This window comes from Mizuhopecten yessoensis, unplaced genomic scaffold, assembly GCF_002113885.1.
Source record: "Mizuhopecten yessoensis strain PY_sf001 unplaced genomic scaffold, ASM211388v2 scaffold7491, whole genome shotgun sequence".
Lineage (NCBI taxonomy): Eukaryota > Metazoa > Mollusca > Bivalvia > Pectinida > Pectinidae > Mizuhopecten > Mizuhopecten yessoensis.
This window is the reverse complement of record NW_018407074.1, coordinates 291,850-307,101: the sequence shown is the minus strand read 5'-3', so window position 1 is coordinate 307,101 and position 15,252 is coordinate 291,850. Positions and strand designations below refer to the sequence as shown.

General features: G+C 37.1%; 1 protein-coding gene across 10 annotated transcripts in view; it reads right to left on the bottom strand.

Annotated features, from left to right (window-relative positions):
- Window positions 1-15,252, bottom strand: part of LOC110453702 — an 82,090-nt gene that overhangs the window by 48,399 nt on the left and 18,439 nt on the right. For all 10 annotated transcript variants that reach the window (XM_021502770.1, XM_021502778.1, XM_021502771.1 and 7 more), the window contains exons 3-4: window positions 12,517-12,574; window positions 2,769-2,840 (exon numbers count right to left, since the gene is read on the bottom strand). In XM_021502770.1, coding sequence (XP_021358445.1) covers window positions 2,769-2,840; window positions 12,517-12,574 — 130 coding nt within the window. The remainder of the gene's footprint in view (window positions 1-2,768; window positions 2,841-12,516; window positions 12,575-15,252) is intronic.

The following is a 15,252-nucleotide window of genomic DNA, read 5'->3' as shown; positions in this document are numbered from 1 at the left end:
CCAAGACTACATATGATTGTATACATTCGACGATGGATTGTATATGATGATTCTAATAGCATTAATGGTAATACACAAATCCTATCTAAAATAGGCATCAGACAAAAATAGATTTTATGGTAGAAGGAATGGTTCTGGATAGTCTGGCTGGCACACAGCATTAATTATCCATCACCTGTGTACCTGGGACATAGACCTCCTCCAAAAGGCTAAAGGCCTCACCTTTATTATATTACAGAATGTACAGGTAGTGCTAATGGATATGATCACAGGACACCTCTCTAAACATAAATCAACTCAGTCATCTGTCCTGTATACACAGCTTATATAGATATACTGTATACTCGGAAATTTTAGCTGAATAAAACTTTCACCCTTTGCTAGAATAATCCATATTGGCCCAGTATCAATTTCGCCTTCATCTTTTTAATCACAATGCATAGTATAATGTTTATTAATGTTTGCTGTAATAACAAATTTCTCTTCCTTACAGTGGGCAAAAAAAGGCGAAAAATTAAACTGCAGCGAAAGTTGTCTGGGTATATACAGTCTGATGATCAAGATGTTTAAAACAATTTCTGACTTTAGCCTCATTGACTGAGATTGTATATTTGTAAACAACATAAAGGAAAACAGAAATAAGGCGTATAACCCCCCCCCCCCCTTCCCCTTAGAAAACCTTCAACATCCACACTAAATCAATGGTGCTCTGGTCTTCCCGCTTAAGCTAGAATCCCTTTGACAGTATAAGATAGAATGTGATGCCACTCCCACAAAAACAACAATACACAGGTGTATACAAAACAATAATTAGGATGGAACATCAACAAAACACAGGTGTTTACCAAACACTAATTAGGTTATGTTATCTCGGTAAATCTAACCTCACCTGCAGTGAACCGTCCTAGATGTAACACAAATCCGTGTAACTCCATATAGGATACTTTTAGTAAGTGACAGGTAGGAATGTGTGTGATGAGTCGAGGTGATTGAGAGGGAAGGGTCGTTTGTATGGGTCAAATCAATGTGTGATGGCCAGCGGAGTTGACCGGTGATTGAAAGATTTATGATGTGTTCAGGTTCTCGCTGTTCAAATAAAGCCTTTTGTAAATGTAATGGGAGTCATTTACAGGTAGACTTCAGACACAATGCGGGGAGGTAGAGGTGGGTGGGGACAACAGATTTAGGCCACTTCGATCACTTGGTGTATTTACCTGTGTTGAAGCGGTGTACCCTTCACCGTTTGGACAGATGACACACAAATATTTGGATACACATTTCGATCACAATGACTGAAGTGCTCTAGTACATCTCCCATAGAAAATAGACAATGTGTTTGCATGATCTGATCAATCTCATGTTATTTTCCTGTGTATATTTTCAGGCCCTGGAAATGCCAGTGCAAAAGGAAGCTCAAAAGCTACATAAACACATACTTTAATACAAACAGTGTTGGAAATGAACAGTTCAGTGTTTTATATTGAGGAGGGATAACCTTCTGTACTGTCACTATAGAGAAAGAAATCTACTGTATGCCACTTGAGAGGGTTTTTTTACCATATGTACATGAAAAGTAAACTGCTTTCTTGGGTTGGTATTACTTTTCAGGTCAAAAGGTCAAAGTCAAGGTAACTTACTATACAAAGAAAATCAGTTGCCACCTAATATTTTCAGCTATGTTTGATCAAGTTCAAACTTTAAACTAAGCTAAACAAAGTTAACCTTTTTAATAAACATTTTAAGATTTCATTATTAACCAAAAATGTGTCTGTTTAAAAGGTGACACCTGCCAAGGTCAAAGGTCAAGGTCACAAAAATGTTGTGAAACATGTTCTACTCATAATAACATAAGACAGGTAAGCATATGAGGTTGCATGACCCTAGCTTGCAGTGCTTTTTCAATAACTGACCTATATGCAAAAATATTACCAAGGTCACAGAGTACAAATTCAAAGGTCAAGGTCAAAAAATGTCATACAACTTGTTCATCTCATAAATTGCATTAGTTTGTGTTCTTTGTCTGTAAATGACACAAAAACTTTAACTAGACAAAAGAAACACAATATCCACTGCATAACTTCAAGGTAAGAAACAACATTATTGGGGGCTCTCACTCTTATGTCGCACTAACATAATCGTTCCATTTTGGCTTTAAATTCTTGGGGAATTTTACCCCCAATCTCTTAAATAGATTATTACTTCACTTTATCTGTAGCCAGTTTTCTCGTGGTAAATTTAACAGATATATTCTCTGGGGTGGCTATGAGTCTAGTCGCTTCTCTGGATGCCTCCAGAGTCTAGTGACTTCTCTTGCCTTCTTCGGAGTCTAGCGTTTCCAATTCATAGTCTTTTATAGCTTCTCCATGGATATTAGGAGTCTAGTCGCTTCTCTGGTACTTTCAGAGTCTAGCTGCTTCTCTTGTTTTCTTTGGAGTCTAGCTCGCGCTCTTTATCAAGCTTCTCTGTGACTTCGCAGAGTCTAGCTTCCGTTAAATCTTTATCAAGCTTCTCTGTGACTTCGTAGAGTCTAGCTTTCGTTAAAATATTTTGAGAATAATTTGTTACTATTAGTAGGTTATAGAGTGAGTAGCCCCTGATACGCCAAATGTTTACAGTAGGTTTTAGTACTTGTTCTTTGCTTGCACATTCATATCTGTGTCTTAACTCAAGTAATAAACAGGTTAACTCTTTCATTGTGTGAAGTTATGTATAAATAGCCATATGTTTCTATGTACTGAAAGAAAGTTATAGCACAGATATCAACTTACCTGGGAGAAGAAGGGGCATGATGTTTCGGTTTCTCCCACGGGTGATCAAATGTTGTGGTCCCTTTATTATGACTGAAAGAAACAAATGAACTTGTTAATGACAGCCAAACATCTGCATAAAAAGAGTAAGTCACTGCAGCATAGTTATATCACTGATAAAGTCTTCTTTAATATCAGTCCAGCTGGTGTGGCATAGGAATTGGTCTGTATGGCCCTTCGGTTTTTGATCCTGATCGAACTTCATTGATAAAAACAGGAACAATTGAAGTACTACTTAGTCCAACACAATACAGGGTTACACACATACCTAATCCTTACAGGAATGTTGATCCAATTCACCCAGAAATATTCCCGTATAATATTTAAGATATTTAACAACTGTGTGTCGACAGTCCACTCCTATTTATACTGGGATATATATCTTGGTTAGCTGGACTCATAACACTCATAAGATGCTTAAAGTATATGTAAGAAATGAACTTTTCTTATTCATAAAATTGGTTATTTCATATTTTGCTTTTAAACTGAAGTAAGAGACCAACAAAGAAAAATTTGATTCTACAAATAAGCAATCTCACAATTATAACCCTTTAGCAATGGTTTTACCATAGGACTACCACATTAGGTTACAAACAGGTATCCGTCACAGCATCGTTGGCTTTTGATCCTTTTGAGATGGTGGTATCCTATAGCTAGTGCAGCTCCAATTCACCTCTAAGCCAGTTTAGTATCAGCTGTATAATATGATCACTCTAATATAACATTAAAACATGAATCAAAGCTCAACCAGAAGAGAAACGCTAGTCCACGACTGTTTACAGATACCTGTTATCATCGTATTTGTGCCACCCACCTGCACAATGTAAAGTTAACAAAATGTTTTAACAATGTATGTACATATAGTGAACGTTTTATCAAAAACTGATAGTTCAGGTCCTAAGCATGACATGACATACGTGTTTGGAATACATAACAATGTATCCCTACAGGTAAAACTTGAAACAAACACTTAGGAAACAATACATGCAGGTGAGTTTTCAACCTTGAAATTTATAAATATGTCTTGAAGCAATGATTAAAAATTTAAATCGCTAAAATTTAAAACCTTATGCAATTTAAAATGCATTAAAAATAAGCAGTCTTTCCCCTGAAGTACCTAGTAGCTATTCATGCGACACAAACAACCTCCATTATTCCAGCTGTTCTGTCATCAATAGAATCCTTTTTCAGTCTAACAATAACAGCTAATGGTTGCCTACATACATAGCTTTACAATGACATCCTTTTACACATTCTACAAAAGCAGTATGTAGCATGTTCTCTGAAGTTTTCTATGGGTATATTGTTGTATATGTTTTTATTCTTAAACAGAACGATACATAATGTGCTTATCGTCAAACATAAGCGTTCCATTTTTGCATACAATTATTCAGATTTCTTGGCATTATACATGCTCTATAACCCCACAGTTGTTAGGTAGATGATTATAATTCATTTGTAATGTATATAGGATCTTATAAGGCGAGCAAAAATTAAAACCTTTGAGATGAGTTTCATAAAAGCTCATATGAAATGAAACAACTTTAAGATACTTTTTATCACATAATTCAGAAAACTTACATTTTGACAGGTTTTAAAGCCAAAATGTAGAGGGCTTAATCAAACGGAGACAGCCATTTTGTTGCGCCATTCACAATTTATGACGTCACATCATTGTCCATATTATGACATCACAATCGAATTCTGACTGGCACAGCCAATGAAAAACGCTCCAGGGTATATTACACTAGTGACATATGTAAAATTATTACACGGGTGAATTCACTGGATAACAGGCCGATTATGTGATAAAATTGCTTAACAGAAAAAAGGACTTTAAAATCAGAAGCTCTAAGCATCCTTTCTAAAAGACACCAATACACTAACACTACTTACTCTGGTTCTCAGTCAAAGTAACAATAATGACCCAGGTTTCAGTCCAACTAACACTATCTGCTCTAATTTCTTACTGACTTCGGTCAAAGCCAAAGCAGGCTCTACTTTAAGTAAAAATCTTACCAAGATTATTTAAAAACTTTCATTTTTCCATAGGGAAAAAAGAGTTTACAAGTTAAAACTTAACAGAAGTTGAGAAATGTCTACAAAGCTGGAACCAGTCCTACAACAATTTTATAATGGCAAATTTTAAACTTTGAGAACATGAAATTAAGATCTTATAAAATTAAAGCTGTTAACAAAATTGCAAATGCCAAAACTTACCCAAGTAAATGTCCGACATCTCCAACCCATTGTAGTATGTGTATGTATTAGGTCCAACAAAATACTTAATATATAGCTTATATATCCTCGGTCCAGCAACTTGTGGCTAATCAATTAACCTATATATTTGTCTAGTGTACATATTGAGCTGAGAAAGTCAATATTGATACAATATATCTTTGTTTTGTAGGTAGATAATCTGCCCCTAACACAAACTCCGTAATAGTGACATACTTGCCTTCGCCAAGTAACACTGTAACCCCAGGAGCACTACCATACTCACTAGTAGGCCAGCTATAATATGGCACAATGGATTAGTTGTAGAAAGAGTTTTAACAATTCTTGATCAGAATATTGTCGTAATGTTAAGCTGTATTCACACACTTATACAGTTAAGTAGGTGTGTGAAGTAAGAGAAGTAATAGGTAGAGAAACAGTGCTTGTAGAAGCTAATCCAATTACTACCAGATTATGATATCAACTTTGATAAGCTGTAGACAAATGACACTTGGAGTTTCTATAGGCCCACTGTGTAGTTATGTATAAGGAACTCAGACCCGAAGCGGCCTACAATGGCCAGGTATATATGGTCACTAGTACCCAAACTGTCACCTTGTGCAGATAGATAACCAGGAAACTAGCTGTGCCCATGTGTAGATGATGCCAAGGTCACAATGACCCTAGCAATGACCTTTTGATGGTGACAATTAGGTCATCAGGACTCTAACAGTGAGCTTGTGTAGGTAATGCCAAGGTCAAGAGGACCCTAACTGTGACCTTGTGTAGCCTAGGTGTTAGCAAGGTCACCAGGTCCCTTACTGTGACCTTGTGTAGCCTTGGTGTTAACAAGGTCATCAGGACCCTTACTGTGACCCGGTGTAGCCTAGGTGTTAGCAAGCTAAGGTCACCATGACCCTTACTGTGACCTTGTGTAGCCTAGGTGTTAGCAAAGTCACCAGGACCCTTACTGTGACCTTGTGTAGCCTTGGTGTTAGCAAGGTCATCAGGACCCTTACTGTGACCTTGTGGAGCCTAGGTGTTAGCAAGGTCACAGGACCCTTACTGGGACCTTGTGTAGCCTAGGTGTTGACAAGGTCATCAGGACCCTTACTGTGACCTGGTGTAGCCTTGGTGTTAACAAGGTCATCAGGACCCTTACTGTGACCTGGTGTAGCCTAGGTGTTAGCAAGCTAAGGTCACCATGACCCTTACTGTAACCTTGTGTAGCCTAGGTGTTGACAAGGTCATCAGGACCCTTACCGTGTCCATGTGTATCCTAGGTGTTAGCAAGGTCACAGGGCCCTTACTGTGACCTTGTGTAGCCTAGGGGTTAGCAAGGTCAAAGGACCCTTACTGTGACCTTGGGTAGCCTTGGTGTTAGCAAGGTCACCAGGCCCCTTACTGTGACCTTGTGTAGTCTTGGTGTTAACAAGGTCACCAGGACCCTAATTACTGTGACCCTGTGTAGCCTTGGTGTTAACAAGGTCACAGGACCCTAATTACTGTGACCTTGTGTAGCCTAGGTGTTAGCAAGGTCACCAGTACCCTTACTGTGACCTTGTGTAGCCTTGGTGTTAACAAGGTCACAGGACCCTAATTACTGTGACCTTGTGTAGCCTTGGTGTTAACAAGGTCACCAGGACCCTAATTACTGTGATCTTGTGTAGCCTAGGTGTTAGCAAGGTCACCAGGGTCATTACTGTGACCTTTTGTTTTAGATAGCAAGGTCAACAGGACCCTTACTGTGACCTTTTGTTTTAGATAGTAAGGTCACCAGGGTCCTTACTGTGACCTCTTGTTTTAGATAGTAAGGTCACAAGAATCCTTACTGTGACCTTGTGTAGGTCTTAGCAAGGTTACCAAGAGGAAACATACTAAAATTGAATTTTATAGTAATTTGATGCTGGACATATGAAATACTCTGGTAAGACCTACATCTTACATTCAAATATCTACTTACTGTAAATAGATAGGATGTAGAGAAGGAAGTTTTACTCTGGGCGATGATAACACTTTATTAATAAGCATGGACTGATTCTTGTTGACAGAGTATGTATACGTATTGTATCATAAGAATTCAGGCATCATGATGTGTATCTAACTGTACTGTTCAACCCTACTTCGGATAATGTTCTTCTCAACAATACTTGGTAAATATCATTACATGCCTACCCACAGGTATATGTGGCCAATAATGGACCTTTTTCTCAATTTAAACTGTATCATATTTATGCCTACAGCCTAATTCACAAAATTGGCAGTTAAATTACTCCTGAAAATTTTGTACCCCATCGATAATTTTCTTTCCAAAATGAGACAAAAGGGCCACTTCCCAAACTTACACTAAAAAATCCTGATAATGATCAGTCAGTCCCACAGAAAAACACAGCATTATCTATTATTCTAACACTAGCTACAATTTATTTTTAATCTAAAAAAAGTTGATGAATCATTTGAATTTCTACAGTTAAATTTGAAGTTTTTATTCCATCGCATGACTTGAACAAAACTGACCTACAATTCCAGCTACAGGTGAGGGATATAAAAGCCATTAGTATTCGTACACACTTGCCTTCTCTATAAAACCTTTTACCCTGCAGTAATTCTATAATGAGAACATACACCTGTAGTGATGGAATCTGAAAAACACATCAGTAAACACACGAAATGTATCCACTTTGTGGTGATCAGAATACTGATAAACCTATATAATTCTGTACTAATTGAAATAAACTGTGACACGACGACCTTTCCAGGGTAAGGTTCACCAATGGTAATTATATTACCAGGTATCCCTATCTGGTGACAGGCTTTAGGGTAACTCAAGATTTTGAGCTGACATGCCTGTTCCACACAAAACACCACTTTACAACTACAAATAGGATATTTTCACAATTGTTCCTCAATATTCTTTTCTCCGTCTGTCTACACACTTCAATTAGGTTAATACATAAATATTAGTTAGATTTTTTAAGATATTTAATTTTGATAAATTTCTGTTTTCAATTTTGACAGAATGTACGTATTATAACTTAATTATCCAAGCTTTACCTACTGTGACAAGGTATTAAATTAAACATGACTCGCTGTTAGGACTTCTTTCTTATTCTTCTGTTATGATATATAATAAATATAAATGGTGAAGACCGATCTGAACTCAGAATTTATAAAATGCTCTTTATCAGTTTTAGAACAGTAATCACAGGTTACAGAATTTTTTCTAAACAATATTCTGAACAAAATGTGCCATTTGATTTAGAATTTGTCATTTCCTTTAATGATGACCGATACAAAATCACAGATAACTGAAAGTGTCCAGTACTCTTCAAAGGAAACAGTCTTAGGAAGATGAACCAAAGACAAACACCTTTTAAGACAGCATGCAATCCTAAACAGGTTTTTAAATGTCCCCAGAGGAAGTATTTCTGTAAAGTTCATTCTGAGTCACTTCCATCACCTGTTTCCTATTAATGTCAACAATCAGTATATAAAAGACAGGTGTGAGGTTACAGATGTATCTAGTACATGATATATAGGCTGTAATAAAACTGTGACCTGCTTGTGTGTACAATTTTAAGTTATCGAGACATGATCAGGCTTAAAACAAAACTTACTAATACTGAATTTACCAACGTTTTGCATACGAAAAAGAATAATTATAACTTACCAGGAAGGTCAAATAATGATGTTTAAATCCCTGTTTTAATCCATTATTTCAGAAATACCAGCCGGTGACTGGCCCAATCAGGCATCAGTACACACAGGTAAACATGTACAGTACACACTCCATAGACTATGTAGGAGAGGTAAGGTGGCACCGGTACTTCTGTGTCTGTCCATACCAATACATTACACACACCCGATAATCTATTATATCAAGATTCCATAGCTAACTACTCATGCATTCCTTGATCGAAGCCCTCGATAATAAGTCCTTATGCTTATTATATGAGGTTAAAGGTCACCTATTTCAAACTAGCCCAAATTGTTATTCCGGGCAAGATAATTACACACCTACAATAATGTACCTTTTGTACAAACACATTTACCTTGATAACTTCTATATGCACATGCAAAAAGTCTTAAGCTATGTACATTTAATTAGCATGCATACCTGTATTTTAATTAACAGCCAACTTAGATAGGTTATTACATGACGTCAAAAGGTAAAATGTCTTCAATTTAGGTTTAATCTAGATGTCTGAGTCTACGGCATGCAGTCAATTGTTGAATGTTAATGAAAACATGCATGATAATTGTAAGTCTCCAAATTAACAAAGAGTTTAATTCATGTTGTTGAATGTTTCAGCTTATAATGGCAGAACGAGGTTTACAAAGTACCTCGAGGGCAAAAGGGATCATGCACACCTAAAAATAGTAAGTTCATTTATTGAACCAATTTTATTTCAATATAACTTTATCCTTATTGATCACAAGGAAGTTCTCTCTAACTACTGTAAGTCGTATCTGGCTGTACTGTTAAACACCCCAGGGAAGTTCATTAGATAACACTGATCCCTATACAGATTACTGTGTTGTCTGTTATATCTATAACAGATTGTCTCCCCTGAGGACATCAGAGAGATTACATAGAAACTCTCTAGTCTGTGTAATAAACCAGCAAGGATAGAAACATTAACTTTCATGAACATTTTTGTTCTCATTCCTTTCTCTGTTGACGTATTTCTGTTGAACACAAATTGGTTAAAAGTTGGCTGTTCTTATACAAAATTATCAGGTCTAAGGCGGCAGATTTTAGATATTGACATCAGGCAACTGTAAACATTTGCAACCATTGATAATATTTATAAGTATGTTTTGATCCTTAACTTACAAAACAAACTTTTTAGTTGTATCACAGTAGTCTGATGTGGGTGACATAGTGTTGTCAAAGACGGGGATGTATTTCTTCCGACTGATTGTATTGGCTGTGTCATCAGTGGCTTTGTAAAATGTTCCGGTAACTTGATAGCCAGGAAATATCAAGACTTTGTAACCTGTGCACTCCATTTACACTGTATCAATGAGACAGGGAGGCGAGTACTAGAAGTGTCCTACGACTAGCATGTAAAGGACACACATGTTTCTGTGTAGGACTAGCATGTAAAGGACACACATGTTTCTGTGTACGACTAGCATGTAAAGGACACACATGATTCTGTGTACGACTAGCATGTAAAGACCACACATGTTTCTGTGTACGACTAGCATGGAAAGGACACACATGTTTCTGTGTACGACTAGCCTGTAAAGGACAAACATGTTACTGTGTACGACTAGCATGTAAAGGACACAAATGTTTCTGTGTACGACTAGCATGTAAAGGACACAAATGTTTCTGTGTACGACTAGCATGTAAAGGACACAAATGTTTCTGTGTACGACTAGCATGTAAAGAACACACATGTTTCTGTGTACGACTAGCATGGAAAGGACACACATGTTTCGGTGTACGACTAGCAGGTAAAGGACACACATGTTTCTGTGTACGACCAGCATGTAAAGGACACACATGTTTCTGTGTAGGACTAGCATGTAAGGACACACATGTTTCTGTGTACGACTATCATGTAAAGGACACACATGTTTCTGTGTAGGACTAGCATGTAAGGACACACATGTTTCTGTGTACGACTATCATGTAAAGGACACACATGTTTCTGTGTAGGACTAGCATGTAAGGACACACATGTTTCTGTGTACGACTAGCATGGAAAGGACACACATGTTTCTGTGTACGACTAGCATGGAAAGGACACACATGTTTCGGTGTACGACTAGCAGGTAAAGGACACACATGTTTCTGTGTACGACTGGCATGTAAAGGACACACATGTTTCTGTGTAGGACTAGCATGTAAGGACACACATGTTTCTGTGTACGACTATCATGTAAAGGACACACATGTTTCTGTGTAGGACTAGCATGTAAGGACACACATGTTTCTGTGTACGACTAGCATGGAAAGGACACACATGTTTCTGTGTACGACTAGCCTGTAAAGGACAAACATGTTACTGTGTACGACTAGCATGTAAAGGACACAGATGTTTCTGTGTACGACTAGCATGTAAAGAACACACATGTTTCTGTGTACGACTAGCATGGAAAGGACACACATGTTTCGGTGTACGACTAGCAGGTAAAGGACACACATGTTTCTGTGTACGACCAGCATGTAAAGGACACACATGTTTCTGTGTAGGACTAGCATGTAAGGACACACATGTTTCTGTGTACGACTATCATGTAAAGGACACACATGTTTCTGTGTAGGACTAGCATGTAAAGGACACACATGTTTCTATGTACGACTAGCTTGTAAAGGACACACATGTTTCTGTGTACGTCTAGCATGTAAAGGACACACATGTTTCTGGGTACGACTAGCATGTAAAGGACACACATGTTTCTATGTACGACTAGCATGTAAAGGACACACATGTTTATGTGTACGACTAGCATGTAAAGGACACACAGGTTTCTGTGTACGACTAGCATGTAAAGGACACAAATGTTTCTGTGTACGACTAGCATGTAAAGGACACACATGTTTCTGTGTACGGTACAGGAGTTACCATATCTTCAGAGGAGGGGAGGTACAGAAATACATACTCTATTTGTTTACGATGTTTCACACACTGACAATAAAGCATGTGTCACCAACGCCGAGTACCATATGTAGTGACTGACTTCAATGTGGTAAAGTCATTAGTGGGTAATGATCAATATTAAAGTATATATTATAGAGCCAACGTCAGGTGTAGGCCAAATAAACTTTAAAACCCCCTTATTGGTGAGGTTTGAGTATAATAATAATATAATAATATACAACATTTATATAACGCCCTATGTAATTTGTAAAATTACTCTAAAGCGCTATGTTGTGATTATAACCATTTTCTTTATATGATTAATACTTGATCGACACAGAATGTTCCTTACTAATATCATCGTCCATCAATAATGACCCAAACTGTATCCCTACACTAGAAACTAGGACGACTAATTTGTTGCTAATATGCCACCAATGCAATGATTGCTTCATTTAAACAACATGATAATATATTATAAATATTTCTGATATGACTTCTTTTGTCTATGGTTAAAACACCGGTCATGCTGTTTGAGCACAAAAACACAAATACTGTCCACCCTGTTTGAATGTCATGAAATTATAGCTGCTCAAATAAAAGGAATTTAAACCATCAGAGTTGACTTCGGAAAACGATATAGTGAACAGGAGACTTGACTAGACAACATGTGGTGGCCTATTAGATGTATTTATACAAATCTGTCAATGCAGGGATATGTCATTCCTGTCTCTACTTTAATACATGTTAATAATTCTTTTAAATACTTCATGAAGCAAACAAACATACCTCTCACAAATCCACAATATAAATATAAATCCAACAAACTGTTACTGATAAATCCTGTCCACAGAGTACGTCAAGGCTACAGTAATCTACTATAGGTAGATACTTACTCTATGTAGTAAATAGCTCCTTCCTGCGTGACTGCTTGTTCCCAGCCCCGAGGGAGTCCTGCAAAATGAAGGGTTAATCATGTATATCACATATAGACAAGAGGCCATGCCAGTGATCATGGGTTACACAATCTCACACAATATGGACAGGTCATCTACACATACTCTCCTAGACCTGTAGTAGGGCTGAATGGATATATACCTGCACACTTTCTCATCAATCTTTTATAAGCATAGTTAGCTTGTTTACAATTAGAAAAAAAAATTATGTGCTTAAAATTTGAAATACTTTTGGATAGTTTCAAAATGACCTCACCCATATGGGTGATAAAAAATCATCAAAATCGTTATCTTTGATTTTGCTTTTGTTTAAACAGCTTGTGTTTCAAAACTATGACTACAAGTTGATAAGGTATTACACACCACGCCCCAGGTAGAAAATATCTACATATTCCAGATATTAATCCTTCAGGGCAGGCATTCGCAATAATAAAAGCACCATCTCTCTGACAAAACTTTGACATCCACACCAGTAAATACATGTATATGGTAATTTTTAGTAATCTTAACAGCTTTCCTTTTTGTTGTTGTAACCCAGATAGTGTTTAGAGCTGATAGCGTTCAGGCGGAACCCTATCGGAGGGGATTCACTTTTCCTCCTGATTAATCGCGAAGGACAACATGTGCCTATCCCAGAGATAGATTTCCGGCTGAATGGTTTCCTAGATCAAACGTTCTCAGCAATATAACAGATTCATTGGAAAAACAACAGATCCATCGTAAAGGTGATCAGGTACCTATAGCTGTGACGTGTTTACCTGTATGGTTACACTAGTACATAGATGTTACTTCTCAAGGTATACATGTACATGTATATTACACATAGCAAGTCAACTTTGTAGTACTTACATAGCATTGCACGTGTTCCTTCAAAACTTAACGGTGAACTGAAAAGTTTCACCTGCATATATACATGTTAACTTTCTCACCTGGTATTTTTAAACTTAATTAATTCATCCGGCACGTTGTGCCTGTACCAAATGCAAATATATCATAAACTTATATCCATGTATCCATACGAAAGTCAGGTTTCTACGTAAAGTTAAATTGAAATATGATAACAAGAGTTCTTTTGAAATAAAATGAGTTAATCTTTATATTACCTTAGCATTTGAAAACTTCACTTGATTCTATGATGAAATACATTTCTTCTATTGAAAACCAAAAGCACACAAATCACATTACTGGTATAGATTTCAACTGGAGAATGCCCTGTCCAAGTCTACACTTTCAGATGTAATGAGTTATATGTATCCCAAGGTATTGGTGACACATTCAATATTCTGTATGATTTTACCTGCGATGTTTACAGATTAGGCCTAAGCTTAGTCTGCCCAGGGTACCTGAATTTCAGCCTAATGCTATATAGCTAACAGCTTGTGCATGTAAGTTGTAATGATCCAAGAGAACGATGATAGCCCAGCATTATAAAGAACTTCTACCACCACAGTTTGTTACCTCAAAGGCGTTTACACTGAATTTCCCAGGCTACCAATCCAAATCAAAGCGATGATGTCCCAATATAAATATACGACTTACTCTGAATTTCCCTCGAGTATCAAAAATCACAGTGATATCCTGTACTCCCAGACTGGGATTAATGACTTCTATATATCCCAGGGTATTGGTGACACATTCAATATTCTGTATGCTTTTCACCTGTGATGTCATCTGCTGAATGTAAGCTGAATTTCTGTCGAGTATGGGCAAAGAAGTTTACTGTAAACTCGAGGTTACAAATACCTTTGCTCCAAAACCACAATACTTTTACAGCACAAGTCCTGATTAATACTTCCGTAGAGTGTAAGCTGAAATTTCTGAAGGAAACAAATCAAATGATGATACCAGAAAGGAGCTTATAGCCCAGTTATATTGATTTACAAAGAAACGTTTCCACAGAAATCCTGGTCTTGGACGTCTATATCCTACCTGACAATGTCTGAGGTGTGCTCTAGGTACACTTCTGAGGTGTCATCTGACTGCAGGCCGACAACAACGTTATACGTAGAGGGACTGGCTAGGACAAGGACAATCCAAGGTGACTCCATACACCCTAATGTAGTACTAGGTACAGCATAGGTCACATCTCAGTTACAAGCCCTTTTCATCAGTTTTATCTTTACAAAGATCTTTGTATCTTATTTTTCATGAAGGTCAAGGAAAAATTGAATTGAATTTGTTTTTACGCATTCTGATCATCATTTGTCTGGAGATAATTCTTGATTTACCATAAGAATGCTCAATTTTCACTGTTCTAATTACAATGCATGTCTTCCCAAGCATGCATAACTTTATTCCTAACAAAGTAATAAATGTTTAAAGTTCTGATACTGTACAAATGTTAAATGGATTGGTTGCATGCCTCCAGTGACAGCCATGTTCGTTTTCAAATCTGGTTCAACATCAAATTTGATCTGGTAATTAATATACTACAGGTACAATTTGTGTACAAAGTTTTATGAAAATCAACGCAGTCCTTCAACAGTGATTGGAGTTAAACACTGGTATTGCCACCAATTAAGCTGACAAAGGAATGTTCCCTATATATGTCGCCTTCCCTCTGCAGGCGACTCATAAAAGGCAAAATGATGGACAAATATTAATATCTTGTTTATTTTACAAATGGACTGTGGATAGAAGTCTTTGATCAGCTTGTGACCAAGAGTGAAATCAACT